We start from the raw sequence: 14,731 nt of genomic DNA, 5'->3' as shown, positions 1-14,731 counted from the left end.
ATATGCTTCACTTGGCTATTGCTTTAAATTTCTTTGATGAAAGAAAACACATGGCAAGATCTTGCCTGGTGAGGTGTTACTTGTCAATGTGTTTTATAAATTTTCTAAAAGTACTGTGTGAGTAGGAACCGTCTGAAGCTGGAGGCATGAGAGTTGTGGATGCCAACCAAGCACTCACTTACTGATGTTCCAAAAATTACAAGACATGAGACAAGATAAAAGAGTGTATAAAACCAATACATCAGAAGAAGGCACTAAATTTTCTAAGAAACAGATTTTCATAGGGCTTCCATTAGCAGGATGTATGATGAGCCTTAGTACAGCTGCGAAGGCTGGCAGGTTTGTAAGAGCCAATCTGACTTAAAATTGCTTGTCCTACTAGGGTCGGAGAAAATGGGTCTCCAGGCCGGACACCTGGTGGTTGTCAAGTGGAGTAAAACTAAGCCTTTGTTCTCAACCAGACACTCTAAGGACAAAGCTAGTGGTAAAAGCTGAGCTCTGCTAAAGCAAAGAGATAAGGTGCCCACTCCTGAGGTCAAGGAAGACTTCCCTGTCTGCACATGTGAAGGAATGTTTTGGGGAGTTGAAAAGGGAGGGGACCCCACTCCATAATAAGTGTGGACATGCACCCACAGGCCGCTACAGTGGGAACCGTCTCAGCAAAAAGTTGCATGTGCATCTTGGGGAGGATCCATGGGTCAGTCAGGCATGAAGAGAGAAACAAGATAATGGGTCAAAGGTAAACAAAGCCCTGGAAGGACTGTCCTATATAAATGATTTACATCATCTCCTCACTCCTCCTCCTTATCCAGGACAGCCACACATCTCTCTGGGTGTGTCTCTAAACGCCTGCACTCCTCTCCGGGTGTGTGTCTCTGCCTAGCTTCTGACTTATTGCACCACTCCTCATCAGAGAGGATGCCCATACCCCGTCAGGGTGTGTATTTCTGCCCTGATTCTGAGTTGGATAAACTATTTTCCTGTGTGCTCTCCCATATATCATGCTGTGTCTCGAATAATAAACTTTGTTTTTAAACTTTTTGCCTCCTTGAAATATTCTTGCTCGGGACAAGAGCCAGGGCCACTTTGCCCCTAGCCTCTAGCCCTTGGTGGTCCAGTGGCTAGGACTCTTGGTTTTCATCCAGGTTACCCAGGTTTAACTCCTGAGCAGAGAACCAAGATCTCTTTTTAGGACTGCTCAATGCTCTCCCTCCAAGAGCACTACATTAACAGTAAACACTGCTGCTGGGTTTTCATCTAAGAACTGATTTAAATGGTACAAGCTAAGTCGCTTCAGTCTCGTCCAACTCTTTGCGATCCCATGGACTGTAGCCCACCAGGCTCCTCTGTTCATGAGATTTCTCCAGGCAAGAATACTGGAGTGGGCTGCCATGCCCTCCTCCAGGGAATTTTCCCAACCCAGGGATTGAACCTGCATCTCTCAGGTCTCCTGCATTAGCAGGTGGATTCTTTACCACTAGCGCCACCTGGGAAGCTGGAATTTAAATGGTACCTATCCTCTTTTAGACTCAAGTGCAGACTAAGAACAGATTTCAAGAGTACTGCGTTTTCGTCTGACTCAAGTTCTTCGGGGCTATAACAGATTCTGCCTGTTCGCTGACCAATAAGGGAAAGGAAGCACTCTAAGTTTTAAATAGCTGCTGAGTGTCAGGGGAGGAGCGCTCCCCTCAATTAGAACAATTCAAGATCCTTTAAGGGCAATGAAGAATTGCTTCAGAGAATTTAGAGTTCATTCTAACATGAAACTTAAGATGAAGAAGAAAATACCAAAATCTTTCCTCTGAGATGGGAAAAGTACCCCCCATATAGACTCCTTCATTCTAACCAGCTAACTTCAGGCATTTTACATTAGAAAAAACCAAAAGGGCAAACATTATCAAGCATTCCAAGCTTATCATCTGTCTGTATGGGGCGAATCACTGGGAAGAACAGTAAATGTCATCACTCTGCAGGTTGCCAGGAATAAGGTCCTCCAGCCAGCCACAGCCACTGGAGTTCCAAAGCTTTCCAAAAATAGCTATGACTTATATACAAGTGTTCATCAAACACCTCACACATGAGCATGAGCGCTTAAACCGAGAAGGCTGAGACAGTGGTCATCCCTCAAACTGAGGCAGAGGTAAAAGCAGTTGCCGCTGACCAAGACACATGGTCTCAGCCAACAAATTTAAATATGACTTGCTCTCCCTTAAAATAGTCTCTTCTCTAAATCAACATGACAATCTCAAAACTAAGATTTTCCCACCTGCTTTTAAGTCACTGTCCTTTGAAGAAACAGAACTGATCTGTGAAACGAAAGAAAATCCTGACTCACATTCCAAGGGTCATTTGTAAACACCTAACAATATTTCTATTAAAAATCAGCACATGAAACACCATTTGCCTACTTTCATTTTGGAGCCCAGGAACTGGAGGTATCTTTTACTACAGGAATTTAAAAAGGAAGTGCGGTCACTTTATTGGTCTCTTGAGTGTCCGAAGAGGGGGGTAAAAAAAGGGTGTAAAAGGTTTCTCACGTGGAGGTATCTGACAGCTCTGTACTGTAAATAGATAAATAGTTTATGAAATTCCTCACTTCCAAACTCGCATTTAAATACTTGGTACAGGTTCCCCATTCTGTCTTGAAAAAGCGCACCACTTGAGGGGTGACAGGGTAATGTTAAGTTAGAACATTCCAAAGTAACATTAGAAGACATTCTCAAATTGCCCACTTCCCAAGGTTTTTTTTTTTTTTTTGGAACAGACATTAGCCTTTTTTTCTCTCAAACCAGTGTTCTTTTCCTCTCACCTTCTTAGCCCAGAAATCCCTGTATTGATTTCAATCTTATTAGATACTAGAACTAGGAAAGCATTATCAGCATACCTTCTATTCATCACGGTGTTCCTCCACTTTCCTTAAAAATCTACAGTGATGAATGCAGTAACTGGGGAGGCTGCTTTCTGCTTAAAAATATGGGGGGGGGGGGATGTGGAAGGTAGTAAGTGGTAACAAGGACCCTTGGTCTTTCACACGGTGTAGATAAAATCCTCGCTTTAACTTAGATAACTTCGGTCTGCTTTAGACTCTTAAAACAGCACTGCCCTAAAACAGATTCGAAAACAAAAACAAAAAAACCCACAATCCAGCAAAGCTGCCCCTTTCCGAAGTTTCTCACCCCTGGTCGGGGGCCAGGAGCGCTCTCTTTAGAGATCCCTGATGCAGACAGTAGCCCACGTCCAGTCCTTTATTTTTGATATCCCAAATTAGTTAACCTCCCTCGAACTTCAGCCCGTCTCCGGACCCCAAAAAGAGTCCTCAATCTCTGCGAGCGAGCCTTGCAGAGACTTCAGCTTCCTCCCGGAGCCCCGGTGCTCACCCCGGCCGGCGCGCTGCCTTCGCCCCCGCCGGGCCCGGGCGCCCTCCGCAGCCCCGCGCCCCATCTCCGCAGGCCCGCCCGCCCGCGCCCCGCGCCGCTCCAGCCTGGGCCCCGCACCCCTACCCCGTGGGACCCGGAGCCCGCCCCCTGGTCCGCGCCCGCCGCCGCGAGGCCCACCGAGCCGTGGCGGTCGGTCGCTCCGGCCGCGTCGTCCTGCTGCAGCTCCGCAGTCATGGCCGAGACGCCCCTCCGCGGGTCACCCGCCTCCCGCCGCCGCCGCCGCCGGCCCAGCCTCGCCGGAGGAGGAGGAGGAGGTGAAGGAGGAGGCCCCGCCTCCGCCCTCCACCCCGCTCGAGCCCCGCCTCCGCCCCGCCGCGCGCCTGAGGCTCAGCCCACACGCCCCGCCCCCGGCCTGCGCGCGCACGCCAGGCGCGCGGCCGCGGCCCGAGCCGCTTTGCGTGCTCCCGCGTACGCCGGGCTCTGACCCCGCGCAGGCCACGTGACCCCGGCCCCGCCCTCGCCTAACGGTCAGATTGTACGTCGGTCGGGCGGTCTGCGGCCCGGAAGTGGTGTTGAGGAGATGGGACCTTGCTTTCCCAAGTCTCGTTCTCCGACGTCAGCGGTCAAAACCTCCTCATTTTTCGGACTCACCGCCGGCTCTAGAGTCCTCACAGACGAGTCAAAGCTACTCCCTGTTTTGGGAACCTGTCTTAGGGAACAGGTAATAGAGGGTGTGTCACCTCACGGTGGAGTCGTTTCCAAGTCCAGTGACTCGAAAAATGTTTCCTCCTGAAGAAAAGGGAAGACAGACTCGATGGAGTGGGCCGACGTCTGAAGTTAACCAAATGGACCAGAACTTGTGTTCACTGATGATCGGGGAGGTACCCTGACACTGACCTGGGCGTGGGGAGCAAGAATCGCCGCGTTGTCCCATTTTAGATTTTCTGACGTTCAGACTAAAATTTCATAGTGTTTTAAGCTTGAGCCGGATATATATGATGGCATATAAAGAGCTAAGGTGCCCTCAATTTATTTTCAATAATTTAGTGGAAATGGTAACTGCTAAACCCTACTTCACATTCACATGTACCACTTGGCTGTTCCAAGTCTGTGTGGAGGCTGGGTAGGGAAGGATCTCTTTTAGGGCTCACAGCTTATATCGTTGCCCTGGTCTAAGCCCTTGGGCAGCACCTTCAGTGTGAATTTTATGTGGATGGTGGCCTTTCCTGTTCTGGCATTGTTGTCCATGTGATTGTGATGTTTCAGCTGCAGGCCTTCCTAGTCTGCATGTGAGCAGTTTGAGGCAAAAGTAAACAGGTACAGATCAGGTGCAGCTCCCATGGGAGACCCGATTATTCTCAGGAGCATGGACCATGACTGCTGCTACTTCCTTCAACTGGAGATTCAGGGGGTCCCCTTTGCCTGGCAGGTAAAAACTCGCAGCGTGATCGTAATCTTCCACATAAAACAGGCTGTGTGTTTATGTCTGATGGTTGTAGGACTTTTTATGCTTTTGGCTTTGTCTTTTTTCCCCCTCACGTATAATCCTGTGTTCCTGGCCTCAACTTGGAGGGGAGGATGTCCCTGCAAAACAAACTGATTTCTCAGTCCAGTTTACTTGCAGCATTGCATACTTCTACATTGCTCCTAGAGCAGCTCCTATTTGCCTTTGCAATTTTTAGGAAATTGCGTATTTAATGTGTTTAAATGAGCTGGAAACTTACAAATCTTGTTTATGAAAATTTCCTTATAAGACCACCAGAGATCTATACTCCTCTATCTGAAAGAGGTATGTACAGCCATTTGGTAAGTAGAGGTCTCTTTTGAGTTTTGAGTAAACGTCTTTCTGCTACATGGTTCTAAACAGTGCTCCAGATGTAACAAATTTGATAGAATCTGAGAGCTGTATGTATGGTAAATCCTCTTAGCCCCCTTGGGTTTAACTGCCACCTGATCCCAGACATGGTAATCAGCTAGAGACACGCTGTCCAACTAGAGTATTTAATGACCACTGTACATCATTGCTTTGCCATGAGTTGTCCATCTTTATGGTGATCAGATATCAAAGTAGGTATCATGGAAAGTGCTGTCACTACAGAAAACCCCTTCTCATTTTCCCTTAAACCCATACTTGAAGCTCCAGATTAATTGCATTATTAGTTGATAATCATTTCAAGAATATTCAAGAAAAAAAGAATAACAAGCAGTAGCAAATACTTGTTTAAAAAGGGAATCATTTCCAGAGTATTTTCCCAAAGGAAAAAATTGAAAAAACGTTCCTTTCCTGGAAAAGTTTTTGTCCCAATGCTGAATTATTTTCTGAATCAGTGTATTTATATTTCTGCTTCTGACTTACCTCAATTCCAAGGTATAGTTTCCTTTAATAAAATGATCCCACTTCAGTGTTATTGAATACTAGTTTGGAGCTTATGTGGGCTAAATGAGAATAAAAGGGGAAATGTTAGAAAAGAGAAAAGGAAACAAAGATGTTTACATATATTTCATCTCTGCTTCACCCTGTGAATAGTTTTGCCACTGGCTTCAGAGCAACTGGATTTGAAAGCTGATGGCTGAGGTTGATTGACAGGTGTGAATGTTCTTTGAGAGATGGATTCCTTTCCAGGAATGATCTGGTCGGGAATGTCCTTAAGAGCCAGTTTCTCAGCAGTTAGGAAATGGTCTTTCTTACTATGGAGGAAAGAAAATGGATATTTCTGTTACAACCCCTAGATAAAAGAGTTGGATGATGTATAAGGTTAAATATAGATGTTAAAAAATATTTGAGGAAAGGCTTTCATTTTGCCAGACAATAAATGGGTTTCCAACCTTTGTGAAATGTATACTGTAGGCAGTGTAGTTTGTGGAGAAGTGAAACAACTTTCAGTGAAATTAATGAGTTCATTTTATAATAATTTGAGAAGTATTTGGTCTTGGTATTCAATATAACATCAAATTCCCTTCTTTTTGTATCTCTAGAAAAGACAGAGAAATACCTTTTAAAAAAGCTTCTAAAATCTACTTTCATGAAATTCGTGAAAACCTTAAAACTCTTGGGATTCAATTTTTCTTTTATTAGAAAGTAAAAACAACTTTAGCCTCCAGATAAAAAGATAAAAATAGACAACTAGAAATAAGCCCATTTTTGCAAACTTCAGTTTTGACAGCATTGTAACCCAGTGGGGATAAGATGGATTTTAAATAAATAGTCCTCATTTCTTTATATAAAAGTTAATTTTGGACTCGTAGGTTATAAACAAATGTAATCAAAGGCTTAAATATAGAAAAGCAAAATTTAAAACTCATGGAACATTTCATTGGAATGTCTCTATCCTTAAAGCCTGGAGAACTTTCTTAAATCAAAGACAAAAGCGTAGTCCATAAAAGAAAAGATCGATAGCTTAAATATATTAAAATTAAGAATTTCTTATCATCAAAAAGTACCACAGGAAAAATGAAGATACCAACAAACTGGGAAAAATATTTACAACACATACAATTGATAACATATTGGCATCTAGGACAAATCTCTAGTTTGACATGATTAACGTATTGGGCCTGATAATTCTTTACTGTGGAGGCTGTGCTTTATAGGATGTTTTAGCATCATCTCTGATCTCAACCTATTACATGCTTCCCCTGTCAAGTTGTGTGACTGTTAAAAATGTCTCCAGACATTGCCAAATGTTTCCTAAGGGGCAATTTCTCCTCCATTTGAGAATCACATATTTAAACTACATGAAAAATGATATATCAAAGACAAATATTCTACATAATGTGGAATCTAAAAAATAATGAATATGACAAAACAAACAGATTCAGATATAGAGAACAAATCTAGTGTTGCTGGTGGAGAGAGGGAAGAAAAGAGGGGCAAGATAGGGGTAGGGAATTAAGAGACAAAGACTACTATGTATAAAATAAATAAGCAACAAGGATATATTATACAACAGGGAAGTATAGCCATTATTTTGTAATTACTTTTTTATGGTTTTTTAATTATATTTTTAATTGGAAGATAATTACAGTATTGTGTTTCTATTATACACTGACATGAATCAGTCATAGGTGTACATATGTCTCCTCCCTCTTGAACCTACTTTCCACCTCTCATCCCATCCCACCCCTCTAGGTTGTCACAGAACACTAGGTTTGAGATCCCTGCATCATATGCAAATTCCCATGGCTATTTTACATGTGGTAATATATTTGTTTCACTGTTACTCTGTCAATTTGTACTTCCCTCTCCTTCCCCCACAGGGTCCACAAGTCTGTTCTCTGTCTGCATCTCCATTGCTGCCTTCCAAATAGGTTCATCAGTACCATCTTTCTAGATTCCATATATATGCTTTTATAGATATTTGTTTCTCTAAATTAATTCACACTGTATAATAGGTTCATCTACCTGATTAGAACTGACTCAAATGTGTTCCTTTTTATGGCTAAGTAATATTCCATTGTATATAAGCATCACAACCTCTTAATTCATTCATCTGTTGATGGACATCTTGGTTGCTTCCATGTCCTAGCTATTGTAAATAGTGCTGCAGTGAACGTTGGGGTACATATGTCTTTTTCATTTATGGTATCCTCAGGGTACATGCCTAGTAGTGGGATTGTTGGATCATATGGTAGTTTTATTCCTGGTTTCTTAAGGAATCTCTATTGTGTTCTCTATAGTGGCTATGTCAATTTACATTCCCACCAGCAGTTCAAGAGGGTTGCCTTTATTTCACACCCTCTCCAGCATTTATTGTTTGTAGATTTTTTGATGATGACCATTCTGACCAGTGCGAGGTGACACCACTGTAGTTTAGATTTGCATTTCTCTAATAATAAGTGATATTGAGCATCTTTTCATGTGTTTGTTAGCCATTTGTATGTCTTTGGAGAAATGCCTATTCAGGTCTTCTGCCCACCTTTTGATTGGATGAGCTGCTTGTATATTTTGGAGAGTAATCCTTTGTTGTAATAACTTTAAATGGAGTGCAGTCTATTAAAATACTGAATTACTATGCTGTAAACCTGAAACTAATATATTGTAAATCAACTGTATTTTAATTAAAGATAAGTAAATTAAGTGAAAAACTCTTACAAATTAAAATACAATGTAATAGAAAAAAAAATGCTAAAGGCCTAAGCAAGGCATTTCACAGAAAAGGAAATACAAGCATACAAAAAGGAGCTGAGGACTTCCCTGGTGGGTGCTTCTACTGCTGGGGGTATAAATTCCATCTCTGGTTGAGTAAGTAAGATTCTACATGCCATGCAGGGCTTGACCAGAAATACATAAATTTTTAAAGGTGCTAAACTAACTGGAAATCAGGAGCACATGAATTAAGACCATAAATACATCATTTCATGCATTCAACTGACAAAATACTTTTAAGTCCACATTAACAAGCATCGGTGACAATGCAGAGCAATGGAAGAACACTTTGTTTGGTAGTGTAAAATAGCACAACCACTTTGGAAAACACTTTGACATTTGCTACTAAAATTGGACTTCGCTAGTGGCTCAGCCGGAGAAGGCAGTGGCAACCCACTCCAATACTCTTGCCTGGAAAATCCCATGGACGGAGGAGCCTGGCAGGCCACAGTCCATGGGGTCGCACCAAGTCAGACGTGACTGAAGCGACCTGGCAGCAGCAGCAGTGGCTCAGCGGTAGAGAATCCATCTGCCGATGCAGGAGTCACAGGTTTGATCTCTGGGTCAGAAAGAGCCCTTGAGGAAGAAAACATCATCCCACTCCAGTATTCTTGCCTGGGAAATCCCATGGACGGAGGAGCCTGGCAGGCTACAGTCCATGGGGTGGCAGAGAGTTGGACACAACTTAGCAATTAAATAACAACAACTAAACTCTGAAGTCATGCATGGCTCATGGCCAACAATTCCTCCCGGAAGTAAGTATCCTAGAGAGATTCTTGAACATTTTTACCAAAATATATGTCCAAAAATGTTCTTAACACTCAACAGCACACAAAACAGGAAACAACCTAAATAAATCAACAATATATAAGTATATAAATTGCTCAAATCTTGTATAGACATTCAGTGGAACATCATACAACATCAAAAAGGAGTGAGTGATAGCCATGCAATAACATGAATGAAGCTCAGGATCATAGTCTTCATAGTGGGATGAAAAGCAAAGCACAGATGATAACATACAACATGACTCCATTTATACAAAGTTTTAAAATGTTAATGTTTTGTCTATGGAAAAACTACAAATAAAAGCAAGAACACTATAAACCCAAAATTCAGAATAGAAGCCATGACGGAAGAGATGGGAGGGGGAAGAGTCATATAAGGGCCTTCAAAGATACTGATAATGTTCTATTTTCATAAGTCAGGTGGTAGATATGTGAGTATTCATTAAATCATTTTATGTGTCTTCTATAACAACAAAAGATCAGAAGTACACTAATCAAAAAATAAAGCTCAAAAGCATACAATCCTCATTCTCTAATAGCATTTCTGTGGTCCTGAAAAAACTGACAAAGTCTCAAATTTACAGAAAATAAAACTTATGTGATTGATAAGGCATTCTTTCCTAATAAGTAGAAATTGTAAGTTGACTATCTTCAAGATAAACAAAAATTACCATTCCATTTTATGTAGGATGTGCCAAAAATCCAGATTTTAGATTTTAGCAAGTCTACATTGTAAAATATTTTCCCTTTTAGCTCTTTTAGCAAAACACTTCTGTGGGTTGACTGAAAAACAAAACACACAGGTGCAGTTGAGAATTGTGTTTAATTCTGTGGCTTTAATGAGGGCTATAGCCTAGGATACAGCCATGTTCTGAGGAGTTGTTCCAAGGATGTAAGGGAAAAGGGTATTTAGGAATTTTTGTGAAAAGGAAAAAGTAGTCAAGCATTGAAAGATGACTGTTAATCACAAAAAAAGACATCTCAAGATGATTTTAGTATTTTCTATGTAGGAAAGATGTAAGAGTCTGGGCTTACTGAAATTATTCCTTTGATATGCATCTTATCAACAACCTCAAATATGCAGATGATACCAGTCTAAAGGCAGAAAGGGAAGTATTAAATTGCCCCTTGATGAGGGTGAAAGAGGACAGTGAAAAAGCTGGCTTGAAACTCAACATTCAAAAAACTAAGATCATGGCACCCGGTCCCATCACTTCATGGCAGAGGAAAAAGTGGAAGCAGTGACATTTTATTTTCTTGGGCTCCAAAATCATTGTGGATAATGACTACAGCCATGAAATTAAGACACCTGCTCCTTAGAAGGAAAGCTCTGACAAGTCTAGACTGTATTATAAAAGCAGAGACGTCACTTTGCTAACAAATGTCCATATAGTCAAAGTTATGGTTTTTCCAGTAGTCATGTACAGATGTGAGAGTTGTACCGTGACGACTGAGCACCAAAAAACTGATGCTTTCCAATTGTGGTGCTGTAGAAGACTATTCAGGGTCCCTTGGACTGTAAGGAGATCAAACCAGTCAATCCTAAAGGAAATCAACGCTGAATATTCTTTGGAAGGACTGGTGCTAGAACTAAAGCATCAGTACATTGACCACCTGATGTGAAGAGCCAACTCATTGGAAAAGACCCTAGGTAATGATGCTAGGAAAGGTTGAAGGCAGAAAGAGAAGGGGGCGGCAGAGATTGAGATGGTTAGATAGTATCACCGACTCACTCAGTGGACATGAATTTGAGCAAACTCTGGAAATAGTGGAGGAGCGAGGAGCCTGGTGTGCTGCCGTCCATGTGGTCACAAACAAGTTGGACACCACTTAGCAACTGAACAACATGTGCTATCGAGGGCCAGAATCCTTTCTCTGCCCAAAATTCCCCTCAGGGCACAACAGGTGGCTTTATGGCTGCTACACTTTGTTTACTGAAATGGCAGGAGGGACCTACTTTGTCCACATGTGTCATAGGTGGGACGTTGCTACAGAAGACAAAAACGACTTGGGATAAAAACCAGAAAGCTACCACCCAGGAAAAGCAAATAGAAACTTCTATATTCAGCAAGTACTGTGACATAAATTTGGGCTCCAGATGACTTAATTTTTTTTCACTCAGGATCACTATTAAAGTAAAAAATTTTCCTCCTCAAAATATCAGAATGGAAAGAATGGATGAGGCAGAAGTGACAAATACAATTTTGCTTGTATTTTTTAAATGATCAGATACTTGACTCTCAAAGTGGGGGGCATTTTTAGAGGAAGTGATAGCTAACTTTACTGAGCACTTATGGACTAGGTGATGTTCTGGGTGCTTTGCATGTATTATTCATTTCATCCTCCCAAGTAAGTTCGATTGTTCTTTTTTTTTAAAACCTGCTTCACAAGTGAGTAAACCACCACAGAAAGGTTTATTTGCCCAAAGACTCTACTAATAAAGGTAGAGACAGGATTCTAAGCTAAGCAATCTGTCTCTCTATAGCCTGAGGTGAGATATAAGAGGATTCTGGTTTAGAGAAACCTGTGAAAGATGAACAATTAAGAGAACAAAAAGCCTTCAAAGACTTCTCTGAGGAGGTGCTATTTGAGTTGAGAAAGACAATGGGGATCTTGGCACGCCGAAGACCATTTACTGTTGGGGTAACCACAGGTCCCAGATTGCTGGTGCAATTCTAGTTTAACCCTATTTTCCAAACATGATTGTTAGTAGCTCCACCTTTCTCAAATGTATAGGTTTGGGTGATAAATTATATGTTCTGTCTACTTATGGAGCATTTTAACCTGAACTTAATTTAAGCAGTGATCCTAGAGAATCTTAACCATAGTATTTCCTGAAGTATTTCTGAGCATGTATCATTCACAGCTAGAGGGTAGCCTAGAGTGAATGAATTCCTTGCCTGGAGTCCCATGCCCTTAAGGGGCTGTAACTCTTGCACTTTTGTAAGCTAATTTTATTGGCAGGGCCTGGATGGCCTCGAGGCCATCCCTGAAGAGATGGAGACATTGTGGAGTTGAGGGGAGGGTGGATAAATAAATGGTCTCTGCCTCAGGGGTAAAAGCTAAGGGCAGAAATTAAATGGGGCTTTCAGCCCCAGGGGTTCACTGGTGGCTCAGACAGTAAGGAATCTGCCTGCAGTGCAGAAGACCTGGGTTTGATCCCTGGGTCAGGAAAGTCCCCTGGAGGAGGGTGTGACAACCCATTCCAGTATTCTTGCCTGGAGAACCCCATGGACTAAAAAGCCTGGAGGACTACAGTTCATAGGGTCACAAAGAGTCGGACACAACTGAGCAACTAACACTTTTCAGTTCCTGTTGGAGAGGAAGGTTTAGAATTTCAGACCTGAGGAAGCAAAGGTAAGAACACTGGAAGCTCTGAAACAATGTTGTACTTATTGTCTCAAACACCTCTCCAGAGTAATCCATGTAGCAAGCAGCTTAAAACCAAAGGAACGGGGTGCTGAATAGACTGTCTGGAGCCCAGCCTTCTTTTTTGCAGCACTATAGAATGGGTGTCAGCGGCTTCAGGGGGTTCACGTGTTGTCTTCTGGGGCCACCAGATTAGAGAGATGGTCTCTTCAAATCAAGGAGCTCTTGTACTAGGGGGTAAAAAGCTTTGGGAAAGTATTTCCACTTAAAATTGTTAGTCATGTTGGGACTTTAGTGGTCCTCAGGTTAAGAATCTGCCTTCCAGCGCAGGGGCTGCAAGTTTAGTCCCTCATCGGGGAACTAAGATCCCACATGCCAGGGAGTAACTAGGCTAGTGTGCCACAAGTAGAAAGCCTGCCAATGCAGGCAAAATTAAAGATAAAATTATCAGTCTTGTTATTTGAAGAAGAGGATTCTCAATTTTCCTTCAACTTCATAAAAAGATGAGCAGTGATCCTAGTAACTTATTGTATGCTAAATCTCATTATTTTGATGGCAAGTCAAGGAAAATGGGCAGAGGGCAAACCAACGCTGTGATTTGTTTCTGAATGAGCTGGTTCTGAGCTCATCTGATGAACATGAAAATACTGTGACATGAACTGACACTTGAAAAAGTTTTTTTTTACAAATGCTAAACATGCATTGTTCAAACTAGATAGGGTAAAGAGCCCCTACTCCATTAGCCTGCAGACATTATTGAGTAAGTCTTCACATTCAGAGCAGATTCTAGAGATTCCTTGAAACAGAAGTTTGTTAGAGTGACATTTTTGTTTCCTTTCTTGGCTAGCTGTATTTAGTCATATTAGAAAAACTATGGTACATCTTTTGCCTTTTCCATTCTTGTTCACGTGTTAGTTGGGAATCTCTATTGGTAAAATCTAAAAAACTGAACCATTCAAGGATGTAAGATATCTTTATCTTAAACTAAGCTACTAGAGCTATTGTCTCTTTTACAAATGACATTAAAAGCAATTTTATTTTTCTCACCAAAGAATTTATATTTTAAATTTTTATTTATTATTATAATTCTCTATTCTACTTTCAGGTTTGAAAAATTAATAATAATGAACCACTATTTTATGATTATATTCAGTTCACAGCAAGTGATGCTTTCCTTCTGTATTATTGATACAGTGTTGACTTTTTTTGGCTGCACTGGATCTTTGTTGCTGGGTGCAGGCTTTCTCTAGTTGCAGTGAGCCGGAACCACTCTCCAGTTGCAGTGCATCAGCTTCTCATGGTGGTCGCTTCCGTTGTTAGGGAGAACAGACTCTAGGCTTTAGGAGCACGGTCTCTGGAGTTGTGCCGCGTGACTTAGCTGCCCTATGGCATGTGGGATCTTCCCGGACCAGAGATCCAACCTGTGTGTCTTGCATTGGCAGATGGATTCTTAACCACTGAACTACAAGGGAAGTCCTTGACTTTTAAAATAAACCTAAATAAAAGTGTAGCAATCAAGAGCACTGCTTTTGACCCTGAGGAATAAAATCTTAACAAATCTACCGTCCAAGAGATAACAACTGTAAACGCTGGACAAAAAACAACCACTTGAAGGATCTGAGCATTAAATGTAGGTCTTAAAAGGGAATCAAAACGTGAAAGAAAGTTCTGAGAAAGGGTGTGTACCCCATTTAGGCAGCATTATTCTAACAACAGGCTATAATTTCAGCATGACATTGGGTGGCTGAAGCACTTACAGAGAACCAATCAGATTTCTGGACTGATGAACCATAAACTAGAGCTTTGGATATTTAAATACAGCCACTCAAAAGTGAGAAAGGGAACTGTGAAAAGGAGAAAAGTAGAGTATCCCTGGGTTCTTGTGTAGACTCTGCCCAAGTCTCTGACTGACTCTTCTGCCATAGACACAGAGCACCTCAAAAAGGACAAAAAAAATCAGCTGAGCTTTGAGCTGTTACCCACCCCATAGGAAATAGTTTAAAGTTTGAATATAACCAAATTAATTTCACTGCTAAAACAAAAACATTGAC

At 41.7% G+C, this 14,731-nt stretch overlaps 1 protein-coding gene across 8 annotated transcripts in view; it reads right to left on the bottom strand.

Moving 5' to 3' along the window:
• USP28 (ubiquitin specific peptidase 28) overlaps window positions 1–4,136 on the bottom strand; it is a 67,827-nt gene extending 63,691 nt beyond the window's left edge. For 2 of the 8 annotated variants that reach the window (XM_020872775.2, XM_020872772.2), the window contains exon 1: window positions 3,555–3,730. In XM_020872775.2, coding sequence (XP_020728434.2) covers window positions 3,555–3,611 — 57 coding nt within the window. In that variant the 5' untranslated portion in view covers window positions 3,612–3,730. Of the gene's footprint in view, window positions 1–3,554; window positions 3,731–4,117 lie in introns of those variants that run through there. The other 6 variants (XM_020872776.2, XM_020872778.2, XM_020872779.2 and 3 more) reach the window with 4 other exon arrangements.
• Between the last annotated feature and the right edge of the window lie 10,595 nt (window positions 4,137–14,731).

Source organism: Odocoileus virginianus, chromosome 10, assembly GCF_023699985.2.
Source record: "Odocoileus virginianus isolate 20LAN1187 ecotype Illinois chromosome 10, Ovbor_1.2, whole genome shotgun sequence".
NCBI classification, from domain to species: domain Eukaryota; kingdom Metazoa; phylum Chordata; class Mammalia; order Artiodactyla; family Cervidae; genus Odocoileus; species Odocoileus virginianus.
Note: the sequence above shows the minus strand (reverse complement) of the source record. Positions and strands in the feature narration are given on the sequence as shown.